The 15375-nt window shown below is 48.2% G+C and overlaps 1 protein-coding gene and 1 non-coding gene across 7 annotated transcripts in view; both read right to left on the bottom strand.

The window, feature by feature from the left end:
* ITSN1 (intersectin 1) overlaps positions 1–15375 on the bottom strand; it is a 133549-nt gene that overhangs the window by 20371 nt on the left and 97803 nt on the right. For 5 of the 6 annotated variants that reach the window (XM_029082331.2, XM_029082335.2, XM_029082336.2 and 2 more), the window contains 5 exons: positions 14072–14238; positions 11578–11623; positions 9337–9458; positions 6473–6590; positions 3437–3628 (listed from right to left, as the gene is read on the bottom strand). In XM_029082331.2, the coding sequence (XP_028938164.1) occupies positions 3437–3628; positions 6473–6590; positions 9337–9458; positions 11578–11623; positions 14072–14238 (645 nt within the window). Of the gene's footprint in view, positions 1–1515; positions 3064–3436; positions 3629–6472; positions 6591–9336; positions 9459–11577; positions 11624–14071; positions 14239–15375 lie in introns of those variants that run through there. The other variant, XM_029082337.2, reaches the window with a different exon arrangement.
* Positions 5394–5531, bottom strand: LOC114818109. Its single transcript, XR_003765928.1, has one exon. It is a non-coding gene; the product is annotated as a small nucleolar RNA SNORA7 (small nucleolar RNA).

The following is a 15375-nucleotide window of genomic DNA, read 5'->3' as shown; positions in this document are numbered from 1 at the left end:
AGGCGCGGCTAATTCAAGTGACCCGCCCGAGGTCACACAGCAGACAAGTAGCGGAGTCCCGATCAGAACCCGCGATCCCGACTCCACGTCCCGTGTTCTCTCCACTACATTATGCTTGCTTTTTTTTTTCACGGTATCTGTTAGGAGCTTACCTATATGTCCTGGCACTGTACTAAACGCTGGGGTGGACACAAGACGATCAGGTCAGACACAGTCCCTGTCCCACACGGGGCTCACAGTCGATCCCCATTTTACAGACGAGGTAACTGAGGCACAGAGGAAGTGAAATGACTAACCCAAGGTCACACGGCAGACGCGTGGCCGAGACGGAATCAGAACCCAGTCCTTCTGACTCCCAGACCCGTGGCTCTATCCGCGAGGCCAGGCTGTTTCTCTACCTTTGGAAAATGACCTTAGAAAGGACCTCTATGTAGCTCCCAGGAGCAGTGATGGTATTTTTGAGGTGCCTACTTTGGGCGGGACACCGAACTTAAGCCCGGGTGAAAATCAGACACAGTCCCTGGCCTTCAAGGAGCTCACAATCTAAGAAGGGACTCAGCATCATCCCCTCCCCACCTTACAGCAACCCTTTTCCCAACCAGAAGAGGGTGGGGGGCCTAGACGTAGAGTCCTTGGCAAAGAGCAGGTCTTGCTGACCCCTCTAGAAGGCGGCAGGGTAGACCCTGGGGAAGCAGAGGCTCTTCTCTCTCAGAACACCAGCCAGCGTTTATCGAGGGATCCGGTTTCCAAGAGAGAAGGGGGAAGCGCTCGATGGGGGAGGCGGGGGTGGAGGGAAGGGTGTTTCTCCCTTTGGCCTAGATGTACATCGGGGGAGGACCAGATCCCACGCACACACCCAGGAGAGATGACCGACCGGTCACGTTCTTTAACCACATCCCATTTGGGACGGGAGTCCTTAAGCAGCTCCTGGGCAACGACGGCGTTTTCCAAATAGCCGCCACGGGGTGGGGGCCGCCCCCGAGGGGCACTCCATCAAGCTAACACAACCGCGGTAAACGGAAGACCACCCGGAGCACCTCGGTAAGCCGTCTAAGGTCCCGCTCCAGGCCGGCGACGGCCGGGGCCGCCGAACCCGTCTGAGGTTCGGGCTGAGCGGAAGCCCGACCTGTTGAGTCCGGACTGGCAGCCCCCAACCTGGGCTCCCCCTTCCTAGGAGGCAGCCACGGCGGGCTCCAGGGCGCGGGTGCGGTCGAACCCCAAATCCCAGCAACCCACGCGACTACGGTGCCCGGAAACGCCCAGCACACAGAGCGGGCACCCATCCCTCGAAGAAGGGGGCGATCCCTTCTCGGTCCCCTCCCGTGTCGGATCCCGCGGGCCCCGGGATCCGGTCAACGCCGGCGGGATCCGAGTCCCCTACAGGCCCCTCTCTCTCTGGACCGGAAAAAACCACCGCTCACTAGCCCACGACCGACGGGAGAGCGTCGGCGCCGGCCCGCGGCTACCGCCGCCACATCCGCTGTTTGGCAACAAGAACACACAGACATTCTAGTCTAGCTTTTATAGGAAGAATTTAATTATCTATACACGTAACTAATCATAAAGGCCGTATTACAGTTGTTAAAGCTGCGGGTTTTATATATTTATATATTTTACATTCATATCCAGGAAAATACTGAAGTGCGTCGGATACGGAGGGGGAGCCTCTGTGCGAGGACTCCCGCGAATGGAAAAGGAGAGCTAGACCGCTGCCGGTGACGGTTTTCGGAATAAAAGGTGACATCGAGACAGAAGAGAGGACTAGAGGTTAAAAGTCATTAGTCGAACGGCTAAATTGTGCTTGAGGCATGTCTCTTTCTTGAACTGGGCCGACAGGACCGGGCATTTCATTAAGAGCTTTCAGCTAAAGTTTAAAAAGACACACGCGGCTTCGGCTTCAGCGTTTCTACTACATCGAGTCGACTGTAAGTTCCGTTGCATATTAATCTGTATAAATTCCACAGTCTAGTTAAAAAAAATGTAAACATCGGAAATTAATCGCGGGGGCGGGGGGGTTTCTCTCTACATTCTTTCTTGTCGAGATAATCACTTGCTCCCATGATGTCATTCCGTAATCGTGAGAAAGCACCGAGAGTAAAACTTCGTGCGACAGACTACAGAGGGGTCGTGAGTGTTAACGATCGTAACCCTTGGGCCGTGTCTTCTAGTGATTTCTGATGATGAAAATGCACGGGCAAACGACCAAAAAAAACCACCAAAAAAACCAAACCCCCAGATAAATCCGAGACACAACAAGAACAGAGATGCTTCCTTAGGTAGCTACAGGGTTAACTGTGCAGGATCAAATTAGGGTCACCTGATTACAGCATCATACAAGAAGAATCTCTCTCACCAAAGAAGGAAATCCATTTCTTCTGTCTCGGCTGAATCGCGCGCGCTCGACAAGTTCACCCGATACATACAGAGACTAGCACAGAATACCTTATTTCGCTTAACTGGGCACATTCTAAAATTCCTTTAAAACTTATCTAACTTGCTCTTTCTGCTCTTTCATAATAAGAAAAAAAAAACACATTTTAATCGGTAACACTGGACAAGATGAAAAAAATACATAAAGTCTCAGATTCATGGACATTTGGAACATATTTAATAGCACATGCAGCATTCCTCGATAGTGGGTCTTTTTGCCAAACCAAAAGAGCAAAAAAGGCATTTAATTTAGGTTGGATTGTTTTTTCCCAACAGGAGGCAAAGATACGCATGTCCGAGAACACTCCCGAAAGCACCCGTGCAAAGGTGGGAGGAAAACGAGTTCCGGTCAACTGCCAAAGCCACAAAAGGACCCACTATCCTGTGTAGTTTTGAAATTTTGCTTCTCTCGCTGTGAATTATCGACTCAAACATTGCGATTACAGGCAACTAATGGAAAATGAGGTAAACTGCTCTGCAGTGCGTTCTTCTATTCAGAAGGCAGTAGGTGATCATGCTGGAAGCCGCATGATCAAGGCTGCATCTCCCATCATCCCTCTGGGCAGTGATATGGGATAGTGGGTCTCTTTGAGGACTTTCAAGCCTGAGTGGGGGATGGACAACATATGATTCCTAGAAAAAGGAGGAAAACAACACATAAGCAAAACAAAACAATGAGCAAAATTCAAGCTAGGAAAATGAGGGGGGCATGTACACGGTAGGGTGCCGAAATGATTTCCAAAAACAAAAAAAAAGAGGGAGCATGCCACGAAGGGGATGGAACTACAAGACAAAAACCAAAAAACACACCACACCGAAATGACGACAAAATAGACCCCGCCAAAGTAAGGTTCTGCATTTCAGAAGGTCTTCAAAGAGACTCCGGCAAACGCAGCGAGGGTTCTCCCGATTCTGCGTCTCACAACAGATCAGTGCCGCACAACGTCCTGTCCTCCGACACCCCGGAGACTGGCCGCAGCCCCAGGGCGCCGGTCCGCTCACTTACATTGCTGGCTCGGGTCCATGTCGGTGGTCAGCTTCACGTAGTTGGAGGGGAAGAGGCCCACTTGCCCGTTCGCCTCCCCTTTCCACCAGTCGGGGTCTTCCTTGTTGAGGACGTTGATGATCTGGCCCTTGCCGAACGCCAGCTCGTCGTCGTTCTGGGCCGCGTAGTCGTACATTCCGATGACCTGGCACACTGGAAGACAGAGCGACAGACCTATGGCGATCCTGACGTGTCGGAGGCCCCGGAGGAGGCGGCGATCGAAACCCCGGGGGGAGAGACCAGCGGGGCATTTCCCTCCCACTCCGGATGCACGGATGGAGTTGTGCCGGCAAGTTATCTTTTCCCGGGGTGGTGGGGGGGGACGGGGAGGGAGGAGACGGCGGGATCAGTCGGTCAGACGCCACGGCAATTTTGGGTCTCCGTTTTCAACAGAGACTCTTTGATTTCATTTCGGTCGCAACCCCTCCCAGATGTTTTGCTTTAAGGGCTGCCAGACCAGAGGGCGACGGGAAGAGGCCACAGAGGGGGCGCACTAGCTGTCATCGCTATCGCTAAACTCAGTTGGGCTGACGATGGGGAATCTGGCCTGGGGGAGAAGACTCCTCAGGACGTTCTCTGGGACCCTTACATCTCAATCCTAAATTCTCCGACAAACGATCAAACTCCTTGCCACTGGCTTTAAAGCACTCAATTGGCTCGCCCCCTTCGACCTCACTGATCTCCTACTCCAGCCCAGCCCGCACACTCCGCTCCTCTACCGCCAGCTTACTCACTGTGCCCCCATCTCGTCCACTTCGCCGCCGCCCCCTTTCCCCACATCCTCCGAGCCCGGAACCCCCTCCTCCTCCACGTGTGCCAGACTACCGCTCTCTCCACCTTCAGAGCATTATTAGGTCACATCTCCTCCAAGAGGCCCTCTCCGATTAAGCTCTCCTTTCCCCGGCTCGTTCTCCCTTCTGCGTCATCTACGCACCTGGATCTGTGACCTTTGGATGTTTGCTATTCCCCCAACTCCCGACCCCGCCGGCGCTTACGTACATATCTTTAGAAAATATATTGTAAACTATTTATTCATACTAATGTCTGTCTCCCCCTCTAGACCGTCAGCTCATTACGGGCAGGGAGCGTGCCTGCTAATTCGGTTGTATTGTACACTCCCAAGCGCTTACACAGTAAGCACTCAATAAGTACCGCTGATTGACTGATTTAACCCGGGGTGAAGAATGTACATTTTGGAGAAGCATCGATTCCGTCTCAGAAAAGCTCCGTTCGCTTGGTGTCCCTCCAAGATGGGAGTGGGAAGATCAGCACGCCGTGGGTCCCTTTACAGGGGAGGTACGATGCTTCACACCCTTAAGGGCCTCTCTTTTCGATTCTGCTAATCGGAGGACTATCATTAGGTGAGTCAGCCGAGCATCCGTTCCTGTCCCAACGGAAGATCAACCTTCTGATCACGGTTCTTGCCCAAACGATCGAATCGACTGAGTGCTTGCTGTGTGCACAGCACTCTACTAAGTCCTTGAGTACCATGCAAAAGAGTTGAGTACAATGTAACGGACCCGGTTTAGAAAATAATAATAATAATGAAGATGATGATAATACTTGCTAAGCTCTAGCTACGTACCAAGCCCTAGGCTAAAAGCTGGAGAAGATATGGGAGAGTCAGAGAGTACACAGTCCTTATGCCACCCTGAGCTCGCAGTCTAAAAGCAGGACAGGAATTTAATCCCTTATTTTGTCTTGGGCCGTCGAGTCATCTTCGACCACAGCGACACCCTGGACACGTCTCTCCCGGAACGCCCCACCTCCATCTGCGATCGTTCCGGTAATGGATCCATAGAGCTTTCTTGGTAAAAATACGGAAGCGGTTTACCATCGCCTCCTTCCGTGCAATAAACCTCAGTCTCTGCCTTCGACTCTCTCCCGTGCCGCTGCTGCCCAGCACAGATGAGTTTTGACTTGTAGCAGATGGTCTTCCACCCGCTAGCCACTGCCCAAGCTAGGAATGGAATGGGGATGCACCTGCTAGACTCTCCCTCCCGTAGCCGAGACTGGTAGAGGACTGAAAACTCTCAAGGTGTGACCCCGAGAGGGGGATCTCCATTTTACAGAGAAGGAAACTGAAGCACTGATTAATTAAGTGAATTCCCCAAGGTCACTCAGCAGGCAAGGGGTAGAAATGGGATTAAAACCCAGGTTTCCCAGCCCCAGGGTCTTTCCACCAGGCCATGCCACTCTAGATCAAAAAAGATCCCAATTTTGGAGGGCAACTCTTCTCCACTCCGGGACCCTATGGAGAGAGGCCAAAACAAACCATCGTCACCCCCAAGCCAGCTTCCCTTTCCCCACTTGGCCCCACCAAGGACTTTAACTATCAGCTCAAAGACTCAACCCTGAGCCGTGTGGGATGTTTTTAACCGATAGGGCTGCCCTTCCTTCTTCTGTAGGGGCTGTTCTTTTGGGGTTGAAGATGTCCACAGACACTAGAAACAAGAAAAGTCCGCAGGAACTTGGGAAGCTGGGAAAGGCAAGGGGACGCCCCTCACGGCCTCCTGGCTCCCGCATCCGGCCCGCTGACATCAACCCACGAGAAATGCCAATGAGGGGAGGGGGCACCTTTGATCTCCAGAAGAACCCTCCCACTGGACTGCCACAAGAGGAGCCCCTCACCTCTAACTCTAACTGCACGACCCTGGCAGACTCCTGACATTTACTTTAGGGGCTCCTCCCCCTGCCCTCTCCCCCTCAGTTGAAATAGTTGGAAGAAAATCAATAGAAAAAACCATTCTTCACGTTCCAGCCGATGGAATATAAATCCCGACCGGCGTCAGGCCTAACAAAGCCCCTGTTGTATTCGACACAGTAGAACCTCTCAGTCTTTATGCCTTGACATAACTTATTGCGTGCTCCCCTACTTGGCTATCGGCCCCCGATGGCCGCTAGAGTCCCGAAAGTAAACTCTGAGCAGAAGAAGAATGTCAAACGGGAAGTAACAACTCAAGGTCTGAAAGTTCAGCGGAAAGCTGGGGCACTCACCCGAAGGTATTGCTGTTGCCTTAGGGGGCTCGGTTGGTGTGATCTTGCTGGTGCCGGGGCTCAGGAGTTTGACGTAATTTGCCGGGAACCAGCCGATCTGTCGTTTTTTCCCACGTGCCTGAAGGGAAAATAAACGCATCTTGTAAAAAGTCTCCAACGTACCAAACCCGCTTCGTAACTGGCCCTTGTAGTGCTTATTTGGAAAGTCACGCTTTCGATACACACCTACCGAGGGCTGGCAGAGACAGAAACTTGAGCAACTTGGCTCTGTGGAATTCATGCAGTCAACCTGTTTGTATTTACTGAGTGGGCACTATAGGCTAAGCACTGACCCAAGCACTTGGGGAATTAGTAGATCATTTCTGCCTTCAAGCAAGCTCTCAGAGAGCTGCCCAGTGTCTCTGGGTTGGAAACTTTCCAAACTACCTCCCAACTGTCTCGGGATAGATCGGACCAAGCCCATACATCACCAGCGAGAGCCTTGAGGCTTTCCCACCTCCCCGCTGGCGACGACTCTTCCTTTCAGGTAAGTACGCTGCGAGTACCTGACCCCATATTCGGTTGGGAGAAGGGCCGCGGCAAGGTTTAGCTCCCAATTTGGTTTTGGCGATCAGGGAAGATTTTCCATCAGTTCTGCTATGACCCAAAACACTTCCCACCTGGAACCACCCAGCAAGTCTTTACCCCTATTCTGGATCGTTTCAGCCAATAGAGTCAAGGATTATTTTTGCCTAGATAAGAGAAGAGGGAAAGGGGTAGCCATGGAAATCAAAACTTTTAGAAGAATGATTTAGGATACCACCACCGATTACCTTATCTATATTCGTGCATGAAACCAACACATAAAAACCCTAGCCATTCAATTCTCCTCGTTCTCCTCCTCCCTTCCCCACTTGGGTCTCATTCTTCACGCCTCATGGTGTGCACAAATTTTGCTGCTATTCCAGCAGGAATCTCGGGAGGAGAATGTTTTGGATACTGCTCTTAAATCAGTTGAGAAAACAAAAACAACTAGAAAATACTAATATTAATTCAATCGTAATATTCCCAAGTAAACCGCTACAATAAAAGTGCAGTCCACTCTCCACACCCGTGGAAAAATCCAGGTGAAACAAAAATGAGGTTTGGTCTCAGGGGGCGGACAGGCCGAGACTATAAGAGCCTAGACAGAACTCGGCTTGCAGTCACTGATGTGGCAACGTGGGAGAGAAGACACAGGGCTGATGAGAAGTTAAATACTCCTATCGGATAATCCTCCCAGTGGGTAATCGGGAACTGCGGTAGGTTTGCCTTGAGTCAGAGCAGAGCAAAATCAATTATTTTTTTTGTATATGAGCTACTGAAGCAATCCCCCATGAGATATAGAGCAGGTTCAAACAATTACAGTTCGCAAAAAACACATAAAAAAAATCCTCTGCTCCGAGTCCACTTGAAGAGGGTTCCATGATCTTAGGGTGACCTGAAGAAACTGGATTATAGGCAAACAAGGAAATGTTCTCAAGGAGCCAGTTTTGGCCACTCAGAAATGCTCATAATCCTCCAGCACACAGACTATGAAACTGAGCCAATATGAATGGCTTCTGTCCCCTGGCCCTAATTATCTCTTCTTCCAACTTCTCACCGCTTAAAGCGCAGGTGGTTTGAGAGAGGTTTACTAATCCTGTTGTATATTATTACCAAGTACAACTTATTCCCTTTTTAGAAAAATCCTGCTTTTTAAGGGTTACCTGATGCCACAGCACTACACTAAAAGCTTAGATAGATCCAAGATTATCAGGTTGGACAGAGATTGCCTTTTTTTCCCCCCAAACAGCACTTTTTTTTTTTACTTTCTCCTATTGCAGCCTTTAGGGTAAAGTAAGAATTGGGATTCCCTTCTGTACCTGCTCTTCAGGAGAGAGAACTTTGAGGAGGGAGAGGACGGGGGCCTGAGGCCACCTGGGGACTGATTGGCTAGGAAGGAGCTCATTACAAACGTCGCCCAGGGCATGATATCAATAACTAAACTTACTCCAGGCCCCAAACAATGGTATTTATTTTAATTTTTTTAATGGCATTTGTCAAGCACTTACTATATGTCAGGCTCTGTACTAACTGCTTATTTATCGAGCACTTACTTCGTGCTTATTCTGACCTTGGGGACTCCAGAACCATGCAAAGGTGAGGAGTGAAGGCACCATCTCCCAATTTTAAAATCAGGCCTGAGGCTCCTGGATCAACCGCTGTCCCTGCTCCTTGAAATGCTTCGAAGCCCCCCAAATGAATAGGAATTGTGGAGAGAACATCCCCACCCCCGGTGCACAGACGCCGGGGGTCTGGGGGACAATTCTCTGAATTTCAAATGAGGATGATAAGCGCCACCACCTCTAAATTCAACACTATGATGTTGTTGAGAAAACACCCTCTTCCCAGGGAAGAACGCTTCCTTCGGATGCTTGCTCTTTCATACCAGAACCCGAAATTTTACACAAAGTGTCCACGAGAAGCAGTGTGGCCTAGGGGAAAGAGACGGGCTTGGGAGTCAGAGGACCAGGATTCTAATCCTGGCTCTGCCGAATGCTTGCTGTGTGATCTTGGCCAGGTCACATAACTTCTCTGTGCCTCAGTTCTCCTGTTCTCCCTCCTACTCAGACTCTGAGCCCGATTTGGGACCGGGAAGGTGTCCAACGCTCGTTGTGGGCAGGAATGTGTCTGTTGTTCTACCGTATTGTCCCGAGCACTTAGTACAGTGCTTTGCATACAGTAAGCTCTCGATAAATACAATCAAATGAATGAATAATCCATTTGTATCTACCCCAATGTTTAGAACAGTGCTTGGTGCCTAGTAAGCACTTAAATACCGTTAAAAAAAAATAGACACTAACTTGAAGCTCTCCTTCCCACCATCCTCCGGGATTCTTCTTGCGGATCAGAATCAGTTGACCGGGTGCCAGGGTGAGTTGTTCGGGGCCGGTGGCTGTGTAAGAGGCAATAACCTGGGCAATTTCTGGAATAAAAATAAAACAAAACCGTCAACTAGTCAGTGGAGTTCACGGAGCGTGATTCCAAATCGAATGAATCACTCGCTAAGAAGAGCCCGTGATCTCCTGAACTGTCTTCCGATTTTCCCGGTGGACTTTACTGTCCAGGTTTGGATGTGGAAAATCAGAGAGGGAATCTGATTTCTTTAAAAGGTACCGCTCATCTCACCTCCTGCTGCTCAATACGATGCCATTTCCCTTTTCCCCAAGCAAGAGGGGTTTTGCCACAGCTCACTTTTCCACAAATAACTGCATTGACAAAAAGTGGAAAGCATGAGTGTAAAATCTGAGGCCATAAATACGGCTGACGTCTTGTTAACTAAAAGTCAGGGTGAAGCCACAGGTTAGGGTGAGGATTTTCTCCACCAACAACAATTCAGAAAAAAAAAGGAAAAAAAAAAGGAAATAGTTTTGTACATCTCCTGAATGTTAAAATCCCATGGGAAAAATTCCAACGTTCCCACAGACCAGCTCTGAAAAGCAGGTCGATTGGCACAGTTGGGTTTATAGTAGGAAACGACAAAATGCTTCTCTGACTGGCACATCTGCAGGAGTCATTTTGGGAACATCCAGAAGCGATACAGAACAAATTGTTCTAAATCCCCGCCCATTCCCAATGGTTGCTGCCAAGACCCGAGACCTCTCACAGAGCCTCCTACTTATCCGTGAGTCCCCAAAGGAAAATTCAGCATTCAGGAAAAGGTCTGAACTCCCATTTCCTGTCCTGTATTTGAGATTGGCTGCTTCAGCCGCCAATTGGGGAGGAAATGTGGGGGCGGGGGGAAGGGGCTGGAGGGGAGAGAGAGAGAGAGAGAGAGAGAGAGAGAGAGAGAGAGAGAGAGAGAGAGAAGCTTGTGCACAAATGCACCTGCTGATGGCTGAGAGCATTCAGAAGGAAAGTCTGTGAAAGGAGAAGGGAAACGAACACACTTGAACTTGACAAGGAAAATGCACTCATTCAAATAAGTTTCAAGATGGAGGACGTCCAAAATGATGTCCTTCTGGCTTCAAGGACTTCTTTCCTTTTCAGTGGCGCTGGCTCCAAGAGCCACCAGTCACCTTCTCCCCACATTGTTTCCTGACATTTGGTAGGCAAGCAGGAGTAGGGCCATTTGCTCACGAGGGTTTTCAGTGAAAACCTAGCTGGCTGGGACACTGCACATATGACTCATGGAAATCTTGGCCTCCCCCAGGTCTCCTGGTAATGGAGAACTCCCCACTAACTGTACGCATTTTCCACCACTGCGCTTTTCTACATTTAGGTACTTGCTTTTAAAAAACTAGGCGACCACACAGGGTAAGAATGAGGCACCAAGAGAAAGGACAAGCTTATTTCACACCAGGGGATTATGCAGTCTCTGTGGGATGGAAGAGTGACATATACCAAGGACGACGGGTCTCTCTTGGGAGCGTAACCGATTTAATTTGTAGTCATTTGACCACATCTATACCAATGAGAAGAGGAATTACTCTGCACTTTTACTTAGGAAAGACCTCCCCACCTGCTGTATCTTCAAAATAACTAGCCCCTAACTACTGCCCATGTTTTGCTGATAACCACCGACAACTATTAATCTCTCCCGTTGGATTATTCTCCATCTGTGTGCACGACTGAACAGAGGGACAGTAGGGTTGTAGAGGGGGAAAAACCAAAAGATGTTTCACAGTCCATCCCTTTATGCGGTATGTCAAAGAGGTCAGTGGTCTTGATGGAGGCAGACTCCGGAGCCGGATGTTCTGATCCAGTAACGGCTTTACCTGTGGTCGTGTGTTAATCTCTTTTTAATCAAGAGACAGGATAGTAACTAGTTAATTATCTCCCACAGCGTACACACCTCCATCGAGGATAATCTAAATCCCCCTGAAGGTGGGGTGGTACCAATATCTCAACAACTGGTCAATGCCAAGCATCACTGAGGTGTAACTCTACACAACGGGAGGGGTGAGGCACAAATCCCTCAGTGGTTAAGAACAGAAGGGCCTTTCCTAGCTAAGGCTTTTTTTTTTTATCCTACTAAACAAAGACTAGGAACGGCCATTATGCCTGCTCAAGCACCATTAAAAATCGCCAAGTTTGTAACTCACCTGGTTTCTTTCCCAAACTTCCTGTTTTCCCAGCGGTTCCGGGGACCTTGGGACAGAGGAGGCAAATGAAGATTTTCATGTCATTTGAAGCCTGGTGGTTTTGTCTCGGGATAACCCGCGTTTTTTCGGTTGAGCGGTTGTAAACTGTTGCCCCAGCCATAGATTCTCATCTCCACCAGCAATGACTAATGTTCATGAAAGTAATATCACGACTCCACTTGGGGCAGGAGGTGAAAAATTCCACAATGGAGAATTCTTTCAATTATCTGCCAAGCTGCTCTACATAACAAAAATGGCATATTTTGTGGATCTGGCGGAGGGGAACGAGAGGGAAGACACCGGAATAACATACGCTAAGTTTTGTAGGACTACAGTTCTCAGGAGTTGCGCTGATGTTCTCCACGTACCCGTCCGCAGAAAAAACAACACTTCATCGTGGGAGAAATACTCCAAAGAAAGTAAATTCTGATGGACCAAAATAATAGCACCACCAGTTAGGGAATTCAGAGATGAAAAGAGAAAGCACCCCCTGGTAAAGGCAGTGGCAAAAAAAAAAAATCCCCCGACAAGTGAACGGAGAGAGAGGGTGAGTTTGGCCGACAAGAGCGGAGAACTTGTTCCAAGCATAAAGGAAAGTTTGGCTCAGCGAATGAGACAGAGAGGGGCTGCAGGAAGACCAGTTTGATAGGAAGAGAGAGCCTGAAGGGCGACAGAGTGGGAGGTAAGGAGAGTTAAGAAAGGTGGGCCAGAAAGTAACTAGAAATTTCCAATCCACTCTGACCGACATTTCCTCCAAAATCAACTGGACTGTGTCAGGGAGGCCCCAGAGCACTTTTGAGATCTGTAAATCTCAGAAGTACAAAGAAATAAACATTGTACTCATACTCACGACGTATCTTTACCTTTTGCACCCCGTCATGTTTGAAATAGAGACGTTTCTTATCGGTAAGAGACTCTTACACTTATTAAGGTGAAACAAGTAAATGAAATACATGAATATAATTTCATCCAAGCGACCTAAGTGCTGATACTAGGGCCGGCTGCCAGGTTTGGTCTTCTGGGTTTTGGTTTTCTTTTTAAGTACCTCAGGAATATTTTCCTTTGCACATTGAACTCTGTGTCTAAGCCATGAAAGAGGTCAATTCAGCATGTGTTTATTGACAGTAAATGGGGTACTGGGCCCTTTGTGAGCCTGAATGTTTGTTCAGTTGTACAAAATCTTCAAGAGTACTGCAAGTTCCTCCTGGGCTAAGGTTTTTTAATGTTATTTTTGTTTCTGAGTCAACAGTTTAAAAAAAAAAAAAAAAAGTTAGGGCCCAGCCTGACTTTTGAACAAAAACAGGTCTTCATGCAACTCAATGAGCAAGTCAGACATATTCCATGGAACTAACACCACTAGCTTAATGATTTTTTAGAAAAACTTCGTAGCCGATTTCAAGATAGAATGTAAACAAACTTCTCTGACAAGGTTTGCATCGGCCCAGAGATTTTAATGTCTTGTGATTTTTATTTTTTTTTGCACCCAAACCCTCTTATCCTCAAGAAAAGGTTTGCATCAGCCTTTTGTTTGATTTTGTCAGATCCTTGCTTATGTATTCGCTCTCGACTCTGTGGTCACCAGGTGAAACATGACCAGCAGGGGCTAGACAGTCCAAGTGTCAATACATAAACCACTATATTCACTATCACTTCCCATGCACAAGTCCTCAGTAGTGAAATCTCACGACTGAGGCTCACCCGTCACCCTCAGTGGAAGACGACATCATCATCTGTTGGCTTGATGAAAAAGATCAGGATTAATAAAGTATTAGAGAGAAGCAGATGACGCAGCCACCTACCTTCCTGGTCTATGCAAAAACTCTTTTCCAGTTCCTGGAGGACCGTTTTGTATCTAAACCCAGAAACGCTTTAAACAGAGGTGGAGTAGTCAGCTAAGCGCCAATACTGAGTCAAAAACCTTTCTTTACTGTGTCCAGGAAAGTGGACATTAAAAGATTTTCCACCCCTGGCACTTGTGACAGCGGTCTGTGCTTTTCACAAACTGACCTGGGTGACCTGAATACCAAATTACTATTGCCATTAGATCAAAACTGGCTTCTGAACACCATCCTCAGGAAAAGACCGATTACTCCAAGGACTTCAACACTAGCATCTAAAAGAGATATTCGTCTCATTACAATGTACCATAACGATTCCCACATCACTAAGTGATTATATGGAGGGCACAAAAGCAAACTGTTCAATTACAACAGACCATATTCAGATTTGGTGAGTCAAATGCCCAAAGCATATTTTTGGATCTTGACTCCTGGAGAGGTTGCACATATGTGGATCTAGGTCCTTGGGCGTTTGACTTCCTCTCTGTAACACTTTAGTTGTTTTCCTTTTCAAGTGACACCCAAAATAAGGCTTTATGACCCTCTTTCCCTCTAGCCCCCAAAGGGAGAAGCTCCCATCACTTCAAAAGGCCAGGAAAGGGGATTAGGTTGATTACCTCGGAATCCTTGAGCCGCACGTAGTTAGAAGGGAAGACTCCGGATTTGTCACCCGCTGTTCCTGTCCACCAGTCGCCATCTTTCTTTGTGACCAAGATCACGTCCCCTTGCTGAAAGGTTAAATCTCCCTGTTCGGAGCTTTCGTAGGTGTACATGGCGATAAATTCTGGAGGGGCAAATGTCAAGATATGGGAAGACAAAATGGAATTTCAACAGAAATCCTTTAACGGCTCTGCAGGAACTAATCGATGAACAGATAGGACCCGATCTTATCACAGAAGACCCCTACCGCACACTGAATCGTCACGGCTTCTGAATGTATCGTTACAATAACACAGTTTTCTCCCGTGGAGAATTGTAGTATTCTGCTGGTAAAAAAATGAACAAAAACAGCCCCAGGATCTCCCAGTCCTGGGGCATTCCTGGTCAAACTGCATCTCTGGGGGAAGGGGAGGAGGGAGTAAAGAACCAGCTTGGATTCCCCCAGAATCGCTCCAGCCTTAAACCAAACATGGGGGCACGACTGCCAGGCATCTACAGTCATCCTAGTTCTCAAAAGACCCCAAAGTTTAGTGGTGCTGTTCACCGAGCCGTGGTGGACTAGTCAACCCCCCTGGGCTGTTTTCCCAGTGCAAAATAGGTGAGGGAAAGCGGGGACAGGGAAACAGTCGCTGGATTCCAGTAAATTGCCTTCCAAGAAAGAAACTAGGACTTGGGAAGCAAAGCCTGCATTTTAACTAGCATCCCTGAATAACCATCCTAACATGTAACATCGGGCTTCATAACCTCAACTGGCTTTATGGAACTGATATTTACATTTTCCAAATGCCAGAGCTGGAAAGATCTGTGGTCGGAGTTCACCCTGCAAGGATCCTAAACAATGGATTCTTTCATTATTCGAGCACTGGAGGAAAAAGCCCATCCTCCTACTTCCTGCTCAGCAGATGGCTCAAAAAAAAAATCAGAACCCAAACTGAAGAATATACACTGTCTTGTTGAAACACAATCATCTACTGAGCATTCAAGGGATAAACAAGTGGACTGATGCTTCAAAACAATATCTACTCCACCCCAGAAGTAAATCAAGCCTTTTTGGACAAGTAGGAAGGAGGCTGATGGCTGCTGATTAATCCTATTTTCCTGTTGTACGTTATTCAAAATGAAATTCTGTAAGAACGTGAACGCTGTCTGGTGTTCGAAATTTGAGAGGCAGTTTCTTCTGCCTGAAGGAGAGATTTCTGAATTTAGGTGGTGCCTGAAATGAGGCCTCTCTTCTTTGATTAAGTAGAGCTGGCAGAGTGAG

This window comes from Ornithorhynchus anatinus, chromosome 17 (assembly GCF_004115215.2).
Source record: "Ornithorhynchus anatinus isolate Pmale09 chromosome 17, mOrnAna1.pri.v4, whole genome shotgun sequence".
NCBI classification, from domain to species: Eukaryota; Metazoa; Chordata; class Mammalia; order Monotremata; family Ornithorhynchidae; genus Ornithorhynchus; species Ornithorhynchus anatinus.
Note: the sequence above shows the minus strand (reverse complement) of the source record. Positions and strands in the feature narration are given on the sequence as shown.